This window comes from Sinocyclocheilus rhinocerous, unplaced genomic scaffold (assembly GCF_001515625.1).
Source record: "Sinocyclocheilus rhinocerous isolate Xijiao unplaced genomic scaffold, SAMN03320098_v1.1 scaffold222, whole genome shotgun sequence".
In the NCBI taxonomy this organism is placed as follows: Eukaryota; Metazoa; Chordata; class Actinopteri; order Cypriniformes; family Cyprinidae; genus Sinocyclocheilus; species Sinocyclocheilus rhinocerous.
The window spans coordinates 508,049-528,202 of NW_015625652.1; the positions used below are offsets into that span (position 1 = coordinate 508,049).

At 37.2% G+C, this 20,154-nt stretch overlaps 1 protein-coding gene across 1 annotated transcript in view; it reads left to right on the forward strand.

Moving 5' to 3' along the window:
- The window catches only part of LOC107705839 (R-spondin-2-like), a 58,385-nt gene that overhangs the window by 13,700 nt on the left and 24,531 nt on the right, over nucleotides 1-20,154 (forward strand). Inside the window, exons 2-3 of the mRNA XM_016509335.1 lie at nucleotides 9,084-9,272; nucleotides 19,655-19,798. Coding sequence (XP_016364821.1) covers nucleotides 9,084-9,272; nucleotides 19,655-19,798 — 333 coding nt within the window. The remainder of the gene's footprint in view (nucleotides 1-9,083; nucleotides 9,273-19,654; nucleotides 19,799-20,154) is intronic.

Here is a 20,154-nt window from a genome sequence, read left to right on the forward strand (position 1 = left end):
TCTTTGGCCGTGACGTTGCTCTTTCTCCATGCAGGGAACTCACTGCTAACTCCTTAGCATGTGTGTAGAACAGCATGTGTGACTGAATTGCGGGATTCGGAACCCATTGTGCCACAGGTGTGAAAATTAGGTGTGAGGTTTATGTGTGATAAATTACCAACAGGTGTGCTAATTTTAGCCGTTCCACTTGCCACCCTCTCCACCACCACCCCCTGTCTTTGCTTCTGTACCACTTTCTTTACACTGCTATCATTTTAAGTTCTTTTAAAAGCATAAATTAAAGAGTTTAATATAAATTAATTCATTTTAATAAATGTAAATATAATCATTAACTAATTAATGATGCCAGAGGAAGAAGAAAATAATACAATTCAGTTCATATTCAAGGTGCATTCTCGTCTTTTTTTGGTGTATATCTTTCTTTTATCTTTCTTTTCTCAGACCCACACCTCACCTCTTCTCTACAGACCTGAGAACATAACAGAACATCTCACTCTGAGAAGAATTCATGGAGTGGAAAAAGTTGCTGATTTCCAAATTCCATTCCAAAAAAATAGTGAGCTGTGCAGAAACATAAAACATATCTTCTCACACATAGCCCGTCATGACAGATTGCCTTTTGTACCTTACAGCACCTGCACATCTTTGGTCCACACATAAAGCAGTCTTTTTTGTGTTTACGAGATGCATAGCAGGCAAAGTGCTATTTCACCTCTCATTCAAAACACCCATTGTTCCTTTGAGAGCTAAAGGCAGTTTCAAAAGGTGTCTGGGTAGGCTTGCAGCATATGAACAACTATTCATTGTATTTTTACATTGTATTCGTTTTTAATGGGAATTTTCAAATGGACTTTACAATATGGCAACTCTTTCATACTTAATTGCAGCCTACTTGAATTGAATGTGAATCACTTTTCACTACCCATTAATGTTATATAATTCAGAGTTAAACAGGATATCCAACAAGAAAATATGCCTTATTTTATTTTATTTTATTTTATTTATTATTGTTTAACTATATTACTTTTTTGATTAGGATTACAAAGATAAACAAAGATTTGTAGAATATATATATATTATATATAAATTCTTATGCACAATTAAGTGTGTCTTTGTAACCTACTTTTCAAAATGTTATCTATTATTAATTAATTAATTTATTCCTTTTTTAAATCTGTTTCTTTAAACTCTTTTTCTCATGTATCACCCCTCGCAGGGATAGAACCAGCAACCTTTTGGTTATGAACACCAAACTTTAAAGACTTTTAATCAAGTAAATAAATTAATAAATGTTTTATCAATGAGGAAACACTATAGCTCAGTGTTAGAGACAGAGTTTAAATTATTGGCTACCTTAAAAAAACATATTTATTACTACTTGAATGAGTAAGACAAGTCAACAATAATCAGTCCATGTGTGTGTGTGAACCTTTTGGTTATGAACACCAAACTTTAAGTTTTAATCAAGTAAATAAATTAATAAATGTTTTATCAATGAGGAAACACTATAGCTCAGTGTTAGAGACAGAGTTTAAATTATTGGCTACCTTAAAAAAACATATTTATTACTACTTGAATGAGTAAGACAAGTCAACAATAATCAGTCCATGTGTGTGTGTGCTCTACAATCTCTCTGCGGACTAAAAAGCCATGCCAGGGTATTAGCATACACGTCAGCAGGTTTGCCCTCAGGTCCTCTGAATCCCTTTTTGTCCTGCGCCAACTGCAAGCAAACACTAACACCAGTACCAGCTGCCCGAGCTTACAAGGTATGTTTGGATATCAAGTCCACCGATTCAATCGCAGTGATCCAATCAACAAACCTATCGGTGCTTGCCATGTCTCCCAGGCCTGTATCACAGGAACACTCTCACTAAGCTAATAAGCCAGTGCAGTGAAACAAATGTGTTTGCTCAGACACATGGTGCAGAATCATTATAAGTAATGGGATTGCCCTAAATTGTAAACATATGCATACAGTACAATCTGTTAAAGTAAACTGGAGTTGGGTGGGGGGTGGGGGGACATGGATGTCTAAATCCTGACTATTTCCAGCTGCAAACTAGTCGGAGGTGAAGTCCAGCATATTTTCTGCTAAATTGGAGGAGAAATGTGCCTGTAGAGCAAAACGTACTCTTGCCATATACCACCATTCTGGCTCTGGTGTATTAATCTTCAGCAAAGTGTGATTTCCATACCCATGACCATGACAAATAAAGTCACATGCAACAAATGCGGGCGGATTGATGCAGTTTTCCATGTACTGTCTTCAACCATGTGGAACAATGTGGGGACTGGCACTGGGAGTGGATGATCTGAAAGTTTTATTGCATACTCCCAGTTTCTTTTCCATTATAAGAGACAAGCGTTTCTGATTCTAAATGCATGGTTCACCCAAAAATACTTACCCTTATGTTGTTCCAAAGCCATATGGCTTTCTTCCTTCCACAAGTGGAGATTACAGTTGAATAGTGAATTGTGACTGAGGCTGTCATTCAGCCTAACATCTCCTTTTGTGTTCCACTGAAGAAGGTTCATACAGGTTTGGAATGGCACAATGAGTAAATAATGACAGAATTTCAAAACGATCCAGGCGATGAAGACTGACTTCATTCCCAGTAATGTGACGCTTATTGCTCAATAACAACTTTGAACTTTGAATGGTCTTAGTATACTGGGTCGTATTTTATTACTTTGTGCTCTGATAGATCAGTGTGGTGGATTTTGATTGGTGGTTTAAAGCAGTGTTGTTATTGTTAACTAAAATTTTTACAAATATTTTTTGCTAATTGAAATAAAGCTGAAATAAATTAAAATATAGATATTAGAAGAAACATAAACTGAAAAACAATTGTAGAAATGTAGTCTTGGCAACTACCTGAAACAAAATTGAAGTTGAAGTACTAAAATGACAACAGCTGAAATAAAAAATAAAAGAAAGCTAAATAGATATATTAAAAAAAATAAAAAAAAACGAATAAAAATGACAAAAGCATATAAAATTAGTAATAGTAAAATCAAAATAAAAACTGAAAATATAAAAATAAAGCTAATTTAAAATATTAATAGCCTAAATATTATAATAATATATAAATAATACTAAAATAAAAAGTAAAGTGTGTAACATTTTTAACATTAAATAATAATAATTAAAAAAAGCTATCCCATGCATTGAAACTATAAGCAAGAGATTCATTCCTCTTGTTTATTCGAGTGGTCTGACATGTCAACTTATGGCTCAACAAATCATTAATTTTGCAATTTCAGTTGGTGCCTTCAACTTTAAAACACCAAGCTAAGACCTCAAAATCTTTGAGTACATTGTAACAATGTCATGTAAATCATTTGTAAATCTATGTGTAATATTAAGAAGAATCAGACTGTAAATGATCCCACTTTCACTTAACTTAGTAGTAGTGTAATGCCATGTGCGAAGAGGTACAGAGAATAATCTTCTATTTGTCAAACAATTCTCACTAGTTGGGCGGACATCAAATTAGCCTCAGTGTTGCAGATACAATGATTCTTCATGGTTTCTTCTTCCCCTTTCAGAGTTTTTTTTTTTTTAAACTTTTTACAGCTTTTGAATCTTGACATATCATATGACGCATGATATCATCGAGATTGTAGGGACAGGGGATGATGTCATGGGATGATGTCATAGGCATTTGTTAGTGTGAGAAAGAGAGATCACTGGAAGTTGTTGGCAGTGTTTGTTTGAGGTGGGGGTTTGCCATTTCTTCCCAGCTCTGCTGGCCCAAGGCGATGAACGTCACGGTTGTTTGAGAGTCTTTAAACATACCTTAGAGAGTTTTTTTTTTTTTTCTGTTGGATCTCACTCACACTGTAATTACTGTTGATCAGGATTCAAAACAAAGCCAGCCAAAGCTGAATGAAGGCAACACACTCCAACAATGCCGTCATATGTTGTGTTATGAGCTTGTGATTCGCATGAATGAAGGACCAATAATTTTTGCGTTTACCTGAATAAACCACAGTCTCCCCACAGAAACTGGGCACAGTGAAACTAGCACAGATTATTGTTGGACAGATATTTCACTCCTTTTAAGTTACATTTCATTGCACTATTGTCCGCAGATGAATATTTGTCAGCAGATGGATGCCTTACCTGTCATTTGATGTTCCTGAGAGATGATGTCAACAGTGATGTGCCGATTATAGATGAGAGAGAAAAGTAAGTGCCCAGAACAGTGTGGCGAACAATTGAGAGAATGAGGTAAAGAAATGAAAACACAGCTAAGAACAAAATAACATCTTCAAATGAGGAAGGACAAATCAAGACATTCACCTCTAATCCATTTGTACTGCTGCTTTTGAGTTCCTTCATATAACCTCATGCTTGGCTGACCGTGGTGGAGACCGTATGACCGAACTGTTTGTTGGCTCTTTTACACAAAACAATGTCACACACTAGACAATTTGCAGAAATTGTGTTGTCTTCTGATCAGACTGCAGTAAACTGGAGTTGTTGTGGTGTCTTTAGCAAAGATGTTCAAAGAGGACAAGGCCTTTGTAAAAACAGTTGATTAGGTTGTAGATGGATCGTTTAATGCATGATGAAAGAAGGCACTTGCATATTTTGGTTTTGTGAAACATTTGTCCCGCGCTCTCAGTGTAAACTCTTTCGCTTTGTTATGGGAAAGGGCAGTTCAAAGAGTGCACAGGTTGTCAGGTCAAAATGCATTTGCAACCTATTTTATTACTGAATATGGGTGTAAAGCTACATAATTACATCGATTATGAAATGTAATAATCCATTATAATATACAATGTGTTACACAGGCCATCTCATATTACTGTACCTACATGCACTTGCAACAGAGGTTGACAAATGCTCCAGTTAAATGAGGAAAGTTCTTGCTGCAGAATTTGTATTTCAGCATTATTATTATTAATAATTGCATGCATCAGTTTCAGCAAAGTATGTTAACTGTTGTTGTTTTCTTCACAAGTTGTGATTTTGATTCTTATTTTTTACGTATATTGAAAATGTGCTTTAATTTGCCTTGACCTATAATAATTATTTGATAATTTACACATTTTAATGATCAATTGTGTATATTAAGTTCAGTAAATTGTCTGCCATTGATGTGCACATCTAATACGCATATCAACAGTCTACTTAAATGCATAGTTCACCGAAACATTTTTGATTTACCCTCATTGTTTGAAAGTTGTATGACTTTTGTTCCTCAGTGGAACACAAATGGAGATATTTTGAAAAATGTCTCTGCATTTTTTTGTGCGTACATTAAAAGTCGGTGAGGTCCAATGTTGTGAAAGAAAGGCGTACAGAAATTTCATTTTCGAGTGAAGTATTCCTTTAACGTCTGTTTGTATTAGTTTGCTGAAGGGATATTATCCTTTCCTTTAATTGGATTATTAATAATGATACACAAATTGAAATTTGGGTGAGAAATCGAGACTATGAGTGTAAGCCTGAATTTAGGGGTGGATTTGTGCTATGCTATAACAAGAAATTTGTTCCTCTTTCTTTTAAAAAAAAAATCAACAAGAAATAATTCTTCTTTAGTTCCGTAATACATGCTTGCCAGCGTAAGTTACACTTCAGCAGGTTAACATGACAGACTTATGGTAAAGTTTAAAGCTCATGCTGGTATGATTCTTGGAACAAAAAGCACTCTTAGCAGCCAAATTTGGCTTATCCACTGTAATTTACATAGAACTCAAAATTCTGCCAGACCGACACACTTAGATAATTAGTGTTCTAGAGTAACTTAAAAACATAGCCGGAGATGTTGTTTACATGTATGAAAGCCACTTGGATCGTTCGTTTTTTCTTGGATGACTTTTTTCATTTAAACGACGAGGGCAAATCGCTGCACAAATAAGACGCATAAATGCCACATAATAATTTTGGCATAACTTTAACTATTTAGCTCAAGTTTAAGTATAAATAGAGTTGAATGCAGAATATGAATAGGGTCCCACTGAGGCACTATTTCTTGTTTGTTTCCCCTCTTGGGACCCAGTGTCTCTTTAAAACCCAATTTGACAGTGATATTGGAAAGCCATCATATTTTCTGGCTTAGAGCTTGAATTTGATCCCCTCCATGAATTGATGAAAATACGATGCGGAATGGAAGACTCCAGTCATAGCTTCAGGTATAAATCAGCTGGCGGTAAAAAGATTTCCGTAAAATGTGGAAGCACTGGGCCCTCAAGGGTGGCTCTTGGACACCCTTGCCCTAGACGCACCAGATCCCAGCTTCCTTTTTGACATGCCTGTGGTCAGATCTGGGAAAGCCGTCCTCAGACATGCTGCTGATCCAAAAATCTCGAATGAGGTAAAAAACGTCTTACGTCTCTTATTCTTTCCATTGATAATTGCTAGACCAGTGAGAGCACAATCCCATCAATACAGGTCTGAATGTCATGCAATATAGTTGATAACAACCAAACGCAAGGCAACGAGGGAAACGGCATGATCGTGCCGGGCGATCGATGCGCTGATTCGATCATTCAAGGTCGATAATGTTGTTTAAACTCATGTTGACAGCAGCAGTTAAAGAAATCATTTAACTGCCGCAAGGCTTTGCTGAAACAGCTCTGACAGTGGGATGAAAGAAATAACGCCCCTATGATTAAGGAACAGGGGAAACGGTTTGTGATATTGCCATACCACCCTCAATTAGGGAAATTCAATAAGGGAAACACTCTGATAGTTCTCAGCTTTTTGATATTCCAACCTCACGCCAGTCCCAGTTTCCGCCCGTTCTCTGCACTACGATCGCAATCAGGTCTGAAGTGTGTGGGCTGAGTCAAGGAGATTTTTACCAATTTACGGTGAATGTCAGGTTTCTATAAACATGTTCAAACTGTATACCATATGTCTTTACGTGTGGTTTGGGAAAAAATGTGTCCAGATCATTTCCTCATCACAAAAACACTGAGGTCACGTGGCATGAAACAAGCTACACAATAAAGTTGTCTATTTTTTGTTACCATGAAAACAGCATGATACTCTACATACAAAAAATAAAAAACAAATACTGTACGTATTTCTTCTTGATGTAGACATCCTAATCAGTTCTTGGGCTTTTTTTGCAGACCAGATGATTGGCAACATTACATTGTTACAATGTAAATTTTACTGTGTATAGCACAGTACTGCCTTTGTGGCATATAAATAACATAAATGTTGTCTGATGATTAAAAACGTATTTTTATAATTTGACATCACTGATTTTTTTTAAAGAACTACCTCCACTACAACAGATAAAAAAGTAATTGTATTTTGTATAAAACAGAATCTGGTTACTGCATGTCTGTCATCACATATTTAGGGCTCTGATCTCAAGCAGTCAGTTGTTTTTAAGTAAGATTTTCAGGCCTTTATCAAATTTGAAAATTTGAAATGGTACATTAGCATTAAAGCATGAGGTTGTTTCTCATTTCGCCCCCAAGTATATCATTAATACAGTTTTGGGCACTAGGAAGGACCTCGTTCACCTGAACATTGACATAAACACGACAATATTTGCATTAAGGGAACAGGGAGCTGCCAGTGCTTACTGATTTTAAGGTGCATTCTGGGAATTTCCAGGGAGCAAACTTTTAAGTACAATGAGACATTGACTAGAAATTGCTCGGTTAAGAAGCGGATTGAGACACAATGATAAAGACGAGAATGTTAAGAACTGTGTTAAATAGCAACCTTTACTCCTCTTGTATGGTTTGTCCATCTCTCTCGAAGATTTATCTTGTATAATTTTATGGAAAATGTTTATAAATGGCACTTATTACATGAAAAAAATAATTTTTTTAGAAGCCATGCTGAAATTGCATTCTCAATTATTTATTCAGACTGAAGAAAAAATTATGGGGAAAAAGGGAATGGGGAAAAAGGTCAGCGAAGTGCATGATATTTTATAAAGCATTGTGGTGGGTCATCCAGTTCGGACTGTTACTCTATCTCGGTTTGTGATATTTAAAACTTGGCTTCAATCAATAGCAATATCTCTGGTTTGCAGCTATTGTGTGCGCCCAAGGACATTTTCCTGTAAAGAGGACGCTAAGGAACTTACATTAAGAGACCTTTATTGTGAAACGGTATGGTCGTTACTGGCTCTTTTGTCTTCTACCAGCAACATGATCCTGCTCAGAGTCAATGCGGTTTTGGGCTTTCAGCGGCTGCCTGAACTCTACATACAGGAGTTGAGCATTGAATCATATCACTGTGCTGCTCAATAGGCCCCGCTAGTGTCACAGTAATGACAGTTTCTGTAGTCAGTGAAAGTTTTATGTGTCAATGAAAATGTCTGTGACAGTTCTATAGCGGCACACGTTTAACCGTTCAACAAAGCACTTTGCAGTTAGCTTGCTCTGTGGTGTAGTGGTTTACAACTTAACGTTGCTGGTTCGGTTGCAAGACACAAGTCATGAGCTATCACCATGTTCCCTTGAGCGAGGCACTTAACCTCAGTAAGTGAAAGTGTACAGTAAGTTGTTTTGGGTAAAAATGTGCTTTTGCGTTGTACATTCTGTGTATCCTTACTACAGTAGGTCAAGATTAGAGTTGCCAATAGTCCTGTATTTAAGCAAACAAACTAGCATTTAATATTAAATTCATATGGGATGCAGTCTTCATGTATTTCAGCATTTTCCACCAAACTCTTAGGAAAGCTTCAGAATTTTTTTTGCATTTGTATTGGTTTACTGTTCAATACACATTTGCATACAAGTGTCAGTGTTTAACTATTGCATATTAGAATGGAAAACAGATTGCATGCAAGGGCAAATACAGACAATCTGACAGTTTCTACTGTAAGTTATTAAAATGCATATATTTTACAACAAATGCGATGAAGTCAGTAAACTTGCATCTTAATTACATTTTAGCACTTCGTTTCTTTTACAGTATATGCACATAAATAGCTGAATGCAGTATTTTATTTTTACTTTGTGATCAATTATCACCAATGTTTTACTGAAATAGCAAGTGACATGTGGTAAAGAAATGAAGAGTGTTGGCAAGTCAAGATGTTACTTGGTGTTATTAGCTGGTAAAAGTATCTGTTTTGTGTCTTGCTTCATTGCAGCTAGCTATGGAGCTTATCCCATCTGTAAAGGCTGCTCGGTGTGTTCCAAGGACAACGGGTGTATGAACTGCCAACCCAAGCTCTTCCTGTTCCTGAGGAGGGAGAGGATGAGGCAGTATGGCGAGTGTCTCCATGCCTGTCCGTCAGGCTACTATGGTGTGCGTGGGACAGAGATCAACATGTGCTCCAGTAAGATCCTACACTTTCCCTCTCACATACACACACACTGCCTATTTTGTAGATGCTAATGCACAGACATGCTGGTTTAGCATGGATTTGAGTGAGAGCTTAGCTCTGTAAAAATCTGTTTATGTGGTCACGTACTGTGAATACTTTAAGTGAAGGAATACTGCCATATATTTGATGTGCAAAACGCTTATTGTAGCTTGTAAGTTTGTTTTGAGTGACCTGACAAATCTGTTAATTTGGAAAGTTATGACTTTGCATATTGACCTTTTCCCCCAGCATTTTCCATGTGCCATTAGTGGTTTAAAGGCTTTCTGACATACTTAGATCATGTGAGTGCCTTAAAACATAACTCTTCGCAAACTTACATTGCATTGTGAAAGCAAAAATTAGGGATGTGCAAAACTACACATTTCCAAAATCAACTAGTCATTCAGACACACAAAGAGGACATGGTGCCATATAAAAATTAAATGTGCCAGACAACAGCATCCAGCAGTTCTAGCTGTATCATCTACGTTGTAACATTGTGTTGATGTGTAGTCTATGTGTATGTGATTTCTCTAAATAAACACAGGAGGACGTTTATACGATTTCATCAACTGACTAGTTAGCTGTTGGATGTCACCCATGCCTAGAAACAATAGCAAAATAGAAAAACAAAATTCTTATATTTGTCTGCAAAGAGCAATATAATAGTCCTATTGGAATTGTGTATCGCTTTCCTTCCATGCCCTGTATTTTATAACCTTATTTTAACATTTGCGCCAGGCCTGAGACACTCTGGACCTTTGAGGTTAAGTGAAAAGCCTGAGGTGTTGGCTTTGTGTTTCATGTGAAAACAAAACTCTAACTCTTTGGATTGTTAAGCCAAACTTCTGACAGACAGACTTAAAACCTCAGAGGAGTGTGTCAGGACCTACAATGCTAATAAACCCAGATGCTGTACAGACACCCTTGTATAAAAATGCGTCCTTTCTCACTCAACAAACTTGATACAGATTTATCTGCCAATTTTATCAAAAGAGGAGGAGGGGAAACATTTAAATGCCTCATTTACCATAAACTGGGTGTACCAGTCGAGGCTACTTAGCATTACAGAGTTTTCCCATTCTCGACCGCTAATCAAATTCATCAACCTACATTTTGTAAGTTCTTCAGCTGTGGAGGAAGGAAAAAGACATGTTGTTTTCTGAGACTGTGTCCTCCAACCATTCACTGTCCTGGGTGAATTTTGATTTTAAATGATACTGATATGTGACCAGTTAATCTGGATTCCTTTCATGGAGAACTTCTCCTAGAACAAAACCTCACATTGTCACGTAGCATCAAATCTCCGCTCAAAGCCTACTTTGATGTGATCGCTGTTTCAGTCATGACTTTGTAATCCAGCTTCGCATTTGACCCTCCTCCTTAAGTTATGCTTTTTCTGTCGTCTTCGCTAAGCTCTTCATGTCTGTCAGTCATAATGGGATGTTCTATCAGGGTTAGTGCAAGAACTAATCGTCGGGTCACTGGGAACAATTTCGAACACACGACAGCCATTCAAAGTCTCTCCGTTTTCTCTCTTGTCCAGGTTTTCAGTGCAACTATGCTCTTCCAAGAGCGTGGAACGGTGGATTACATTGGAGTTGACCATGTTTTTAAAACACAAGCTCTGAAATCACTTAAGCAGCAGCTGCTTATCATTAGACCCTAAGTGTGTGTGTGATCCTATCTCGTTTAAGAATGCTTTGCAGAATCGTCGGGCCTGAGTGAAAACAAAGGCAAAGAGGAGACAGGTTTGCGCTACATCAGTGCAGACTCTTCCGCTGGAGCCGTGGGGTGTGGTCGCTCGCTTTTGAAATCCTCTCACCAGATTGAACGCTCTGACCTACCTCTGGCGAGCATCATGTGCGTGACCCAAGCATCTCGAATGAGTAGAAGGAAGGCTAGACTTGTTTTTCTCTTCTGTTAGATGATGTTCTGAACCTACATGGAGACCAAGCTTACTTTGTTGCCAAGCAAAGCTGCTTGTAAATTAAATGATATATTTTATATATTTAAAGGGGTCATATGATGCGATTTCAATTTTTCCTTTCTCTTTGGAGTGTTACAAGCTCTTGGTGCATAAAGAAGATCTGTAAAGTTGCAAAGACTAAAGTCTCAAATCCAAAGAGATATTCTTTATAAAAGTTAAGAGTCAGCCACACCTACCTAAAACGGCTCGTTCGAACACGCCCCCACATACCTACTCTTTTTAGCAACATCATATGACCCCTTTAAGGTTCAAAAAACACATTATTTTCGACATACTGTACATACTTATCTATTCACAAACACTCCAAAGAGAAAGGCAAACTTAAAATCGCATCATATGACCCCTTTAAATATATATTTATAAGACTGTATAATTGACTTAAAGGGATAGTTCACCCCAAAATTTAAATTCTGTCATCATTTACTCACATTTATGTCAATGACTTTCTTTGGTCCCACTTTATATTAAGTGGCCTTAACTACTATGTACTAACATCAAAAATAAGTAAAATGTACTTATTGTGTTCATATTGTATTGCAAAACAATTTTCCTGCTATTGAGGTGGGATACAGGTAAGGTTAGGGACAGGTTTGGTGGTATGGGTAGCATTAAGGGTGGGTTAAAGTGTAAGGGATGGGTCAACAGTGTAATTATAAATGTAATTACAGAAATTATTTCAGATGTAATTAGATGCAGGTATTTTTAAAATATAAAATATTTAAAGTACAATGTAAAAACATGTATGCACAAAATAAGTGCATTGCATCAAATGATTAATTTAAATGTATGTACATAGTAGTTAAGGCCACTTAATATAAAGTGGACCCAAAGAAAGTCAATGGGTGTCGTTCATCACAGTATTTTTATTTATTTATTTATTTTAGTTCCATAGCAGTGTTTTATTGTTAATTAAAACTATTAAAATAATTTTGATAATTTAAATAAAGTTGAAATGAAATAAAATATAAATATTACATGAAAAACTTTAAAAACTAGAAATGTTGCCCTGGCAACTAACTGAAATAAGTTTTAGTGCTAAAATTACTAAAATTGAAATAATAAATAGAACAAATAAAAAAAAAGTAGTAAAAATAACAAAAGCACATAACAGAATGACTAAAACTTAAAATTAAAAGGAAAACGGAATATACAAAAAATAAAAGCAAATTCAAATTACTAATAAATACTATGATAGTACATAAATAATAATAAAATAATAACTCATACAGGTTTAGAACAACATGAGGGTGAGGAAATTAAGACAGATATTTCAATTTTGGGTGAACTATCCCTTTAAGAGCAGAATTTCTTTAGCACAAAAACACATTAGGGTATCAAGTAGTTTAACAACATCATACCTAGTTTATTAATACACCTAAATTTGCAGTAAATGCAATTAAATGAAACAAACGAACAAACAAGCAAAACGCAATTATATAACTCATTAAAAAACTGTAACAAAAAGCTGGATTATAGTTTTTATTGCTACATTGAAAAAAAATTAACATGTAAAACAGCAGGGAGTTCCAGTTTGTTAGAATGAACCATCCAATGAAGCGACTTGCTAAAATAAATCGGTCTTCATGGTGTTATTTGAGAGAAACTTAATTGGAGAGTGTGTTTAATCATTACCTGATTGTTTGACTGTGTGTGCGATAAAATATGACATAAATTAGTAGCCTCTCTGCTGTTGGTTAGTTGCTCCCAAACACTGCTGCAGCCTACCACTGAAACTAACCAGATAAAAAGAAAGTGTGGGAAGGATGAAGGATGAATAAATGCTAGAAAAAAGACTCTGAATGTAGAGAGAAATGGTGCGATGGTACCATCAGTTTTTCCACAGGTTGTCAAGTGAAAGCCCTCTTCCTCATCCATCTTGAACCCTCCTTTTCTCCTTTTACATTTTAAGACTTTCCGTGTCACCACAACGAAACCCCCCACGCCCTCTTTCTCACGGATGCATAAGCAGATACATGAAAAGGTTCCAGACTGAGAATTAGGATAAAACTTGCAAGCAGATACTATTTTCAACCATAATCTTTACAGCAGCCATCAAGGTACTTACCAGCTTACTGATACTTCTCCTCATGGAGGCTGGGCTGGGAGTTTTAATGCTGACTTCATGACTTTATGAAATATCTTTCACATGATTGATAGCCTATGTTAGTAAGCAGCCTTCCACTGAATAAAAGATATTGGCCCCAGATGACCTCCTGTTTGTCCGCATGTGAAGTTCCCTGTTCTCTCTTTACTCATATGGAAACCCTTTTTAGAGCTTTCTGATTGCCAATATCCTAGATGTGTAGTTCAAGTATCACAGTTCATCCAGGACTAGTATATGTGCCACATGAGAGCCCCCATGTCAAGGATAATTGTTTCATCCAAATTTATACTATGTTTTATCGTCCCTGGTGTTGTAAAATCTGTTCCTATTGTTCTGTTGTTGTAAGTATTCCCACTTTGTCACTATTTTAAATGGGCATTTTAGTAAGTCTGTTCGAAACCTTCCTAAGCTTCTGAGTTTTATGGGTAGTTTTGATAATCCAATGGGACCGAGGTGGACCTCAGCCACACGAAAGGACTTTAGCTGCCTAAATTGGTACCCAAATGTAGTTAAAGAATCAACGCAATTCCACAATATGTCCTTCCAATGAGGTAATGAGTCCTGTGCCGTCTGGGAAAGAATGGGCTGCAGTTAAAGTGATGCCATTTGGGACCTGCAAAAGAACAGTTGCCGTTAGCCTTTCTCTCACACCAGAGAATTCGATTTGCCAGACTGTGTAAGTGGTGCACCTATCCTTAACCCAGAGAGTTTTATAGGTCAGTTTGGTCATCGAGAATTTAGATGGCTCTTGTAAAGTTGAATTTAATATACTGAACATTTATAGAGACTTTAATAGTTGTCATTTTTGTTATGATTATAGTGGTCTACAAAAAAAACGACTGTTTTTTGCCACACTTAAAATGAATGAATATCATTGCATTTAAAAACAAAACATCAAACCAAGTGACATCTGTAAACAATTGATGTTAGACTTTTTCTCATCCGCTTTTAGAATGACTTTCCAACCAATTGAACTTTTAACCACTAATGTTTGACAACCACAATATGTTTTTATGTAAATTACTGTCATTTATTTATTTATTTAGTCACTTAGTTTGATGGAATGACATGCTAATGCAATGACATTTATACAATTTTAAAGGTGGAATATGCCATTTTTGAGCTATCAGTGTCACTTAGCCGAACTACAAAAATAAAGCATGTTTTCAGACAACCTTTGCAAAAACACCCATTTTGCGCATTAAGCCTTCCCCCAACTCAAACATCACAAACACAGCTATAACAGGTCTATAAAAGTGAACAGGTGAAATTACGTTACTTTCAATCAAAGGTCGAACATATTAAGAATACTTGAAGTTTAGCTTACCTGTCGAGAAGAATCTTTGCAAGGTTAGTTGGATCAACTGAAACCCAAACATTCCATCAAATTCCTCCATCTTGTAAAAACACTGCCATTGTTTACCCTTGTTTTACCCCGTTGTCTGTCTCCATGTATTTTGGCAAGTCTTTGAATTTTGGTTTGCACTTCTGTAATAGAATCTGAATTTCTTTTTCACCGGCTAAACACTGGACTGAATGCAATGATTGCACAGACATTTTATGGTTCTGAGACTTCCAAAGAAGTCACAAAGCTGGTGAAAACGGGTAAACTTACAGTTAAGTATCTAAATAAATTTGTATGTAGCTTCCTCTCTTGCATGAAGCTGCAAATAGATGCTCCAAGGTCCTTAAGAAAAACCCAGAGGGCTTGTTGTACCCACTGGCGCAGCAAAATGACATTTTTGGGTGTGAGAAAGTCAACCACATGATGTGCTCACCATAAACAAAGCAGGTCAGACAGGACAGGCTCTTTCAGCGAGGCACTTTCAGTACGAGAAATGGAAAAATGTGGCCGGATTTAGCACTCCCCAAGCATGGGCATCCCTTTTGCACCGCAGATGGCTGCCAAATACTATGCATTGGTTACTGTGACCTCAGGACCGGCTACCAAATTTACCCCTTGTTTACAAGGCACTGCCATACAGGATTAAAAGTCGATTTTTAGTAGAAAAAGAAGTTACTGTTACATGTTTAAACTTTCAACAGCCCTGGCCAACGTGGTTCGCAGCTGCTTGCATATGACACTGGCTCGAATGTCCACAGTATAATTTGCTTTATTGTTTTTTTTGTTTCATCCAGACCACAGCAGAGAGGCATTCCTGCCACAAGTCTTTCAGGATTAGATCACCCCTAAAGCTTGATGATTCAACTCAACATGCACTTGACTTGAAAACCACACTGAAAGCCAAGTGGAAAAAAAGGACAAACATAAATCTCAAGCAACAGTTTGCAGCAGAGTAGGCAATTTCAGCTTCCTCTAATGTTCTGTTTAGACTTATTTTGCCCCTCTTGCATTGGGTTTCATCAGATTCCCACCGTCTGTCCTTATTCCCATGTCTGTACGAGAACAAGTGATCTAATTATGTCATATTAGTCTCCTGTTATCATCTAGGCCTTCAAAAGTGGCACCAAGGTTAATCCTATTGGAATAGAAGACCACCTTCATTGCATCTCACCTCAATGGAAGAACTTTTTTGTAGCCCAGGGGTCTCAAACTCTATCTACAGTTTTAAAATGAATACATTATTTAAAATCATTTCTAATTATATATTATGTGGTTTGAGAGCCCTGATCTAGACCTTCTCACTGATACGAATGAGGCTTTTGAACCCAAACTCACCTTTAGATACGTATAGCATTACTAATTTCTATCTGATATTCCAACTCAGCGATTTTTGATATTGCAGCATCTGCACATGATCATGGATGACAAATGACATTTCATGACGAGTCAGTCCAGTCACTGTCTGAGTCGTGTGCCAATAGTTACTCTTTCGCTTTTTCCTCCTCAATTCCTTGTTGAAGTAAGCGATCCAAAAGGTGATGACAGCCTCCCTATGACTACAATATATCAGGCGGAGGACAGAGGCGGCTTTTCTGTTACAAAGCTAATTTATTAGCTGTTGCTCCCTGTCATAGATTGGACATGTAGGGACATAGAGATTCCCAGAGCTCTGATTACTTTGGGAACAAAAGTGAGTGGATCCATCTGTGTGGCCTTCTTCTTCTCCTCAGACTCCGCGCCAAGATCTCTACAGCACAGTGTAACTTGACCGGCCAGAGCACGTGTTTATCAAACAAAAGATGCAGTTCTGCCCCGGTGTCTTGGCTGATGTAAAGACAAGGGTGTTAAAGACAATGACATGATGAAGATGTACTTTTAATTTTTTTGTTTGAATGGCATGCTTTACATTCTTGCCCTGCAGCAAAACTACGAGACAACGCGGCTCGTCTCTTTAATCTGTGTGTCTCATCGGTTCAGTCTAAGTGTGCGTTATATTTGCTGCAACCATGGCTTAGCAGTTAGAATGCATGTGGACATGAGCAGTGGTGCTCACATGGGCACCACAAGTTCGAGTCTAGTCTCCATATTAGGGTTTAACAAAAATTAGGTCTGCTGATTTTTTTGTAAAGAAAAAATGTATACCTTTTTAAAGAAAATCATATACATTTTATTTGTAAAGAAAGACATTGTGAAATGTTTGTGAAGAAAAATATTTAAAAAATTCTAAAAAATAAAGAACAATGAAAGGAAAAATAAATAATAATAACAATGAAAACTAATAAAAATACTTTAAAAATTTAGTGGGTCCAGTGAAAATTTTGACATGGCAAAGCAGAATTAGAACACGGCTGGCTGAAAAATGCCTGCATAATTTCTCCTGTGATTTCCTGTCATCTCTCTGCTAATAATTAAGCAATAAAATATTAAGGTTGAACCTATTGTGCATGTAATTAGGCTTAAGGAGTGTTGCTTGACATACAGGACTAGGAAATATTGGTTTTGAAATTTGCGAAATGTCAAAAAATACTGTATCACAGTCATTGGCCTGGGAGTGATAATGATGGTGATTATGGCTGTTGGACTGAAATATGTGTGTGTGTTATTTTCTCTGCATGAGATTGTTTGGACTGGTTAAAGAAAGCGTGAGAGATCAGGAAAAGTGGGCGGAGGCTTCAGGGGTTCAAAGGAAGAAGGGGAAGGACTCGTTTGTTGGGAAGGAATGTAGTTGAGGAGACAGGCTGGTCTGCTGGAGATGGTCTAATTAGGGGGGTGTGATGGTGAGAACCTTCACGAAACCCAGAGAGGGTCAGAGATTAAAGCACAAGCCTTATCTCTTTGTAATGTGCCAGATTTTCTCTTTTAAATGCATGTTTACCTGTAGACCGGTAAAAGTTACCAACTTCCCGCTAAAGATCCACAAACAGGGTGCCTTGATGTACCTGAGTGGAACCTGCAACCTGCTTCACATGGTTGTAGATAGCTGTAATCTGAGATCCAGTGCCTATCAGGCAATCGGGCCTCCGAAGAAGCTTTTAAGAAGCGCCATAAATTAGACAGCTCTCAGTGGCTCCTTTTAATTATGGAGGCCAGCGCATCGCCCTGTTGGTGTGGCTCATGTAATTTCGCTCTGCCTGACGTGCTATTTGCAGAGCCACAACTTGATGAAATGCTGGCACGCTGCCCTTGATATGCTGTGGCAAGGCGGGGCATGGGAGGATCGGTGCGGCGGTATTGCCTCCTTCACAGTGTCTTGACCCCTCTTTCCCTTCCACCCAACTCTGATGTTATCACAGAAGAACTTCATCATGTTCCAGACTAAATCTGTTCACTTAGGCCTAGACTGTGACCTTTTAAGATTTTAATGCCAATCGTGATTTTATGCTGAGGCCTTGCTGAAAATTTGCTCAAATTTTTAAACTAATAATGACTGTATGTTAAATAATTTTTTCATTTGCTCAGGTTTTATGCTAATAATGATATTATGCTATATTTTTGTTAATAATTTGTTCAGATTTTGTTAATGATTTTATGTTGTGTTCTTGCTGAAAATTTGCTCTGATTTTATGACAATAATGGTTTATGCTAAGTTCTGGCTAGTCTCGCATAGCCAGACCTTCAGACTGACAGCAGAAGGTCTGGGAACCTTGGTCGCTTTGAATGGCCAAGGCCCGCCCAAGAGGCCATATGACTGAAAGGTAAAGCAACCAGTCACGTTTCGTTTTGTGCCGCATCATGTTTAGGGGCGTGGAAATGTTGACACAATATCAGACCGGTGTGTAAAACTCTTGGACATATTTTAAAGATTCTATGCCGCAAACTTTACATATTTCACATTCTTTTGAAAATCCAGTCTTTAGTTCATTCTGATAAGCGCTCATCGTCACACTTGTAAACACGACAGCTTTCTTCTTTATTGAGGGGGTTTGGCATCACGGCATCTTTGTTTCCAAACGAAACGTTAAAGAACGCGACACACGTCTCCTGGAAATCCTGTATAATTCAACCAATCCGATGACAACTTAGAAACTTCTGAAATGTTTCCAATTTTGTGTGCAATATGCATCAGACGTTGTTCCAGGTTAGCTGAGACTAATTTATTGCTAAAAACAAATTGCTTACATTTTATGCTAAATTCTTTCTTGATTTTATGCTAATACTATTTTTTTGTTGTTGCTAAATTCTTGTTAAAACTTTGCTTAAATTTTATGTTAATTTTAATGCCAAGTTGCTAAGATTTTATGGTAATAATAATGCTATGCTAAGTTCTTTTTATAATGTATTAAGTGTTATGCTAATAATGATTTTATGCCACATTATTGTTAATAATTGTTAATTATTGTTAATTTATTTCATGCTATATTCTTGTTCATTAATTGCTAAAATTGTATGTTAATAATTATTTCATCATAGTTTTTTTTTGTTGCTGAGATCGTACACAAATAACAATTTCATGTTACATTCTTGATAAAAATTTACAAAGATTTTATGTTAGTAATGCTTTTATGCTAATAAAGTATGCTACCGCTTGCTCAGTCAAGAGAGCGAATGAGAACAGAACTTTCCTTCTAACTCTGTGTTCTTGAATGCTTGGAGATGTTCTGCTTTCCTTTCTTTCTGTGAAGGAGTCATGATGAGGTAATTTCTCATTCCGGATGTCATCACATCTTTGGAGTTCTATGCAGCCCTAAAAACTCTCACACCCCACACTCCCTGGCTCAACATGCATGTCAGAGGAAGTTGCACTGGAATATCTCACTCCCTTAAAGAGAAAAGCTTCACAAGGCATCAAAATGCCTTTTTCCCAACCCATAATCCCTCTCTCACGCCGATCCCCTTCCCCACCTTTCAGTCTGCTCCAGATGAGGAGGTTTTGTCTGCTATCCCGACTGACGTGTGTCTCTCTTGTTTCTTCACAGGGTGTAGGATAGATAACTGTGAGGCCTGCTTCAGCAAAGACTTCTGCACAAAGTGCAAGCCTGGTTTTTACTTGCACAAGGGCCGTTGCTTCGAAAAGTGTCCAGAGGGCTTTGCTCCTCTGGAGGACAGCATGGAGTGTGGAGGTAAGTAAACCTTTTTATACAAGCCTGCTGGAGAATCCAGATGAAGCTGCTAACTGTTCTGGAACATGATAACTGGTTTGTATCGATCTAAGATGGTCATTAGTTGTTCCAAACTGGTCATTGTCATTAGATAGACCATCTTCAATACCAGCAACCAACTGGTCAAACCAATTTAAGAAGGTAAAGCTGGCTTTTGGGACATATAGTGGCTGATCAATCAGCTTGAAAGAGTTAATAACCTTTTCTGACCAGCTAGAACCAGTTACTAAGTTCCCAAACACAACTACCAGTTTAAGATAATTTTAGACATTGTCTGTCTCTAATATTCAGTTCTTCAGTCCACAAAAGACATTTAA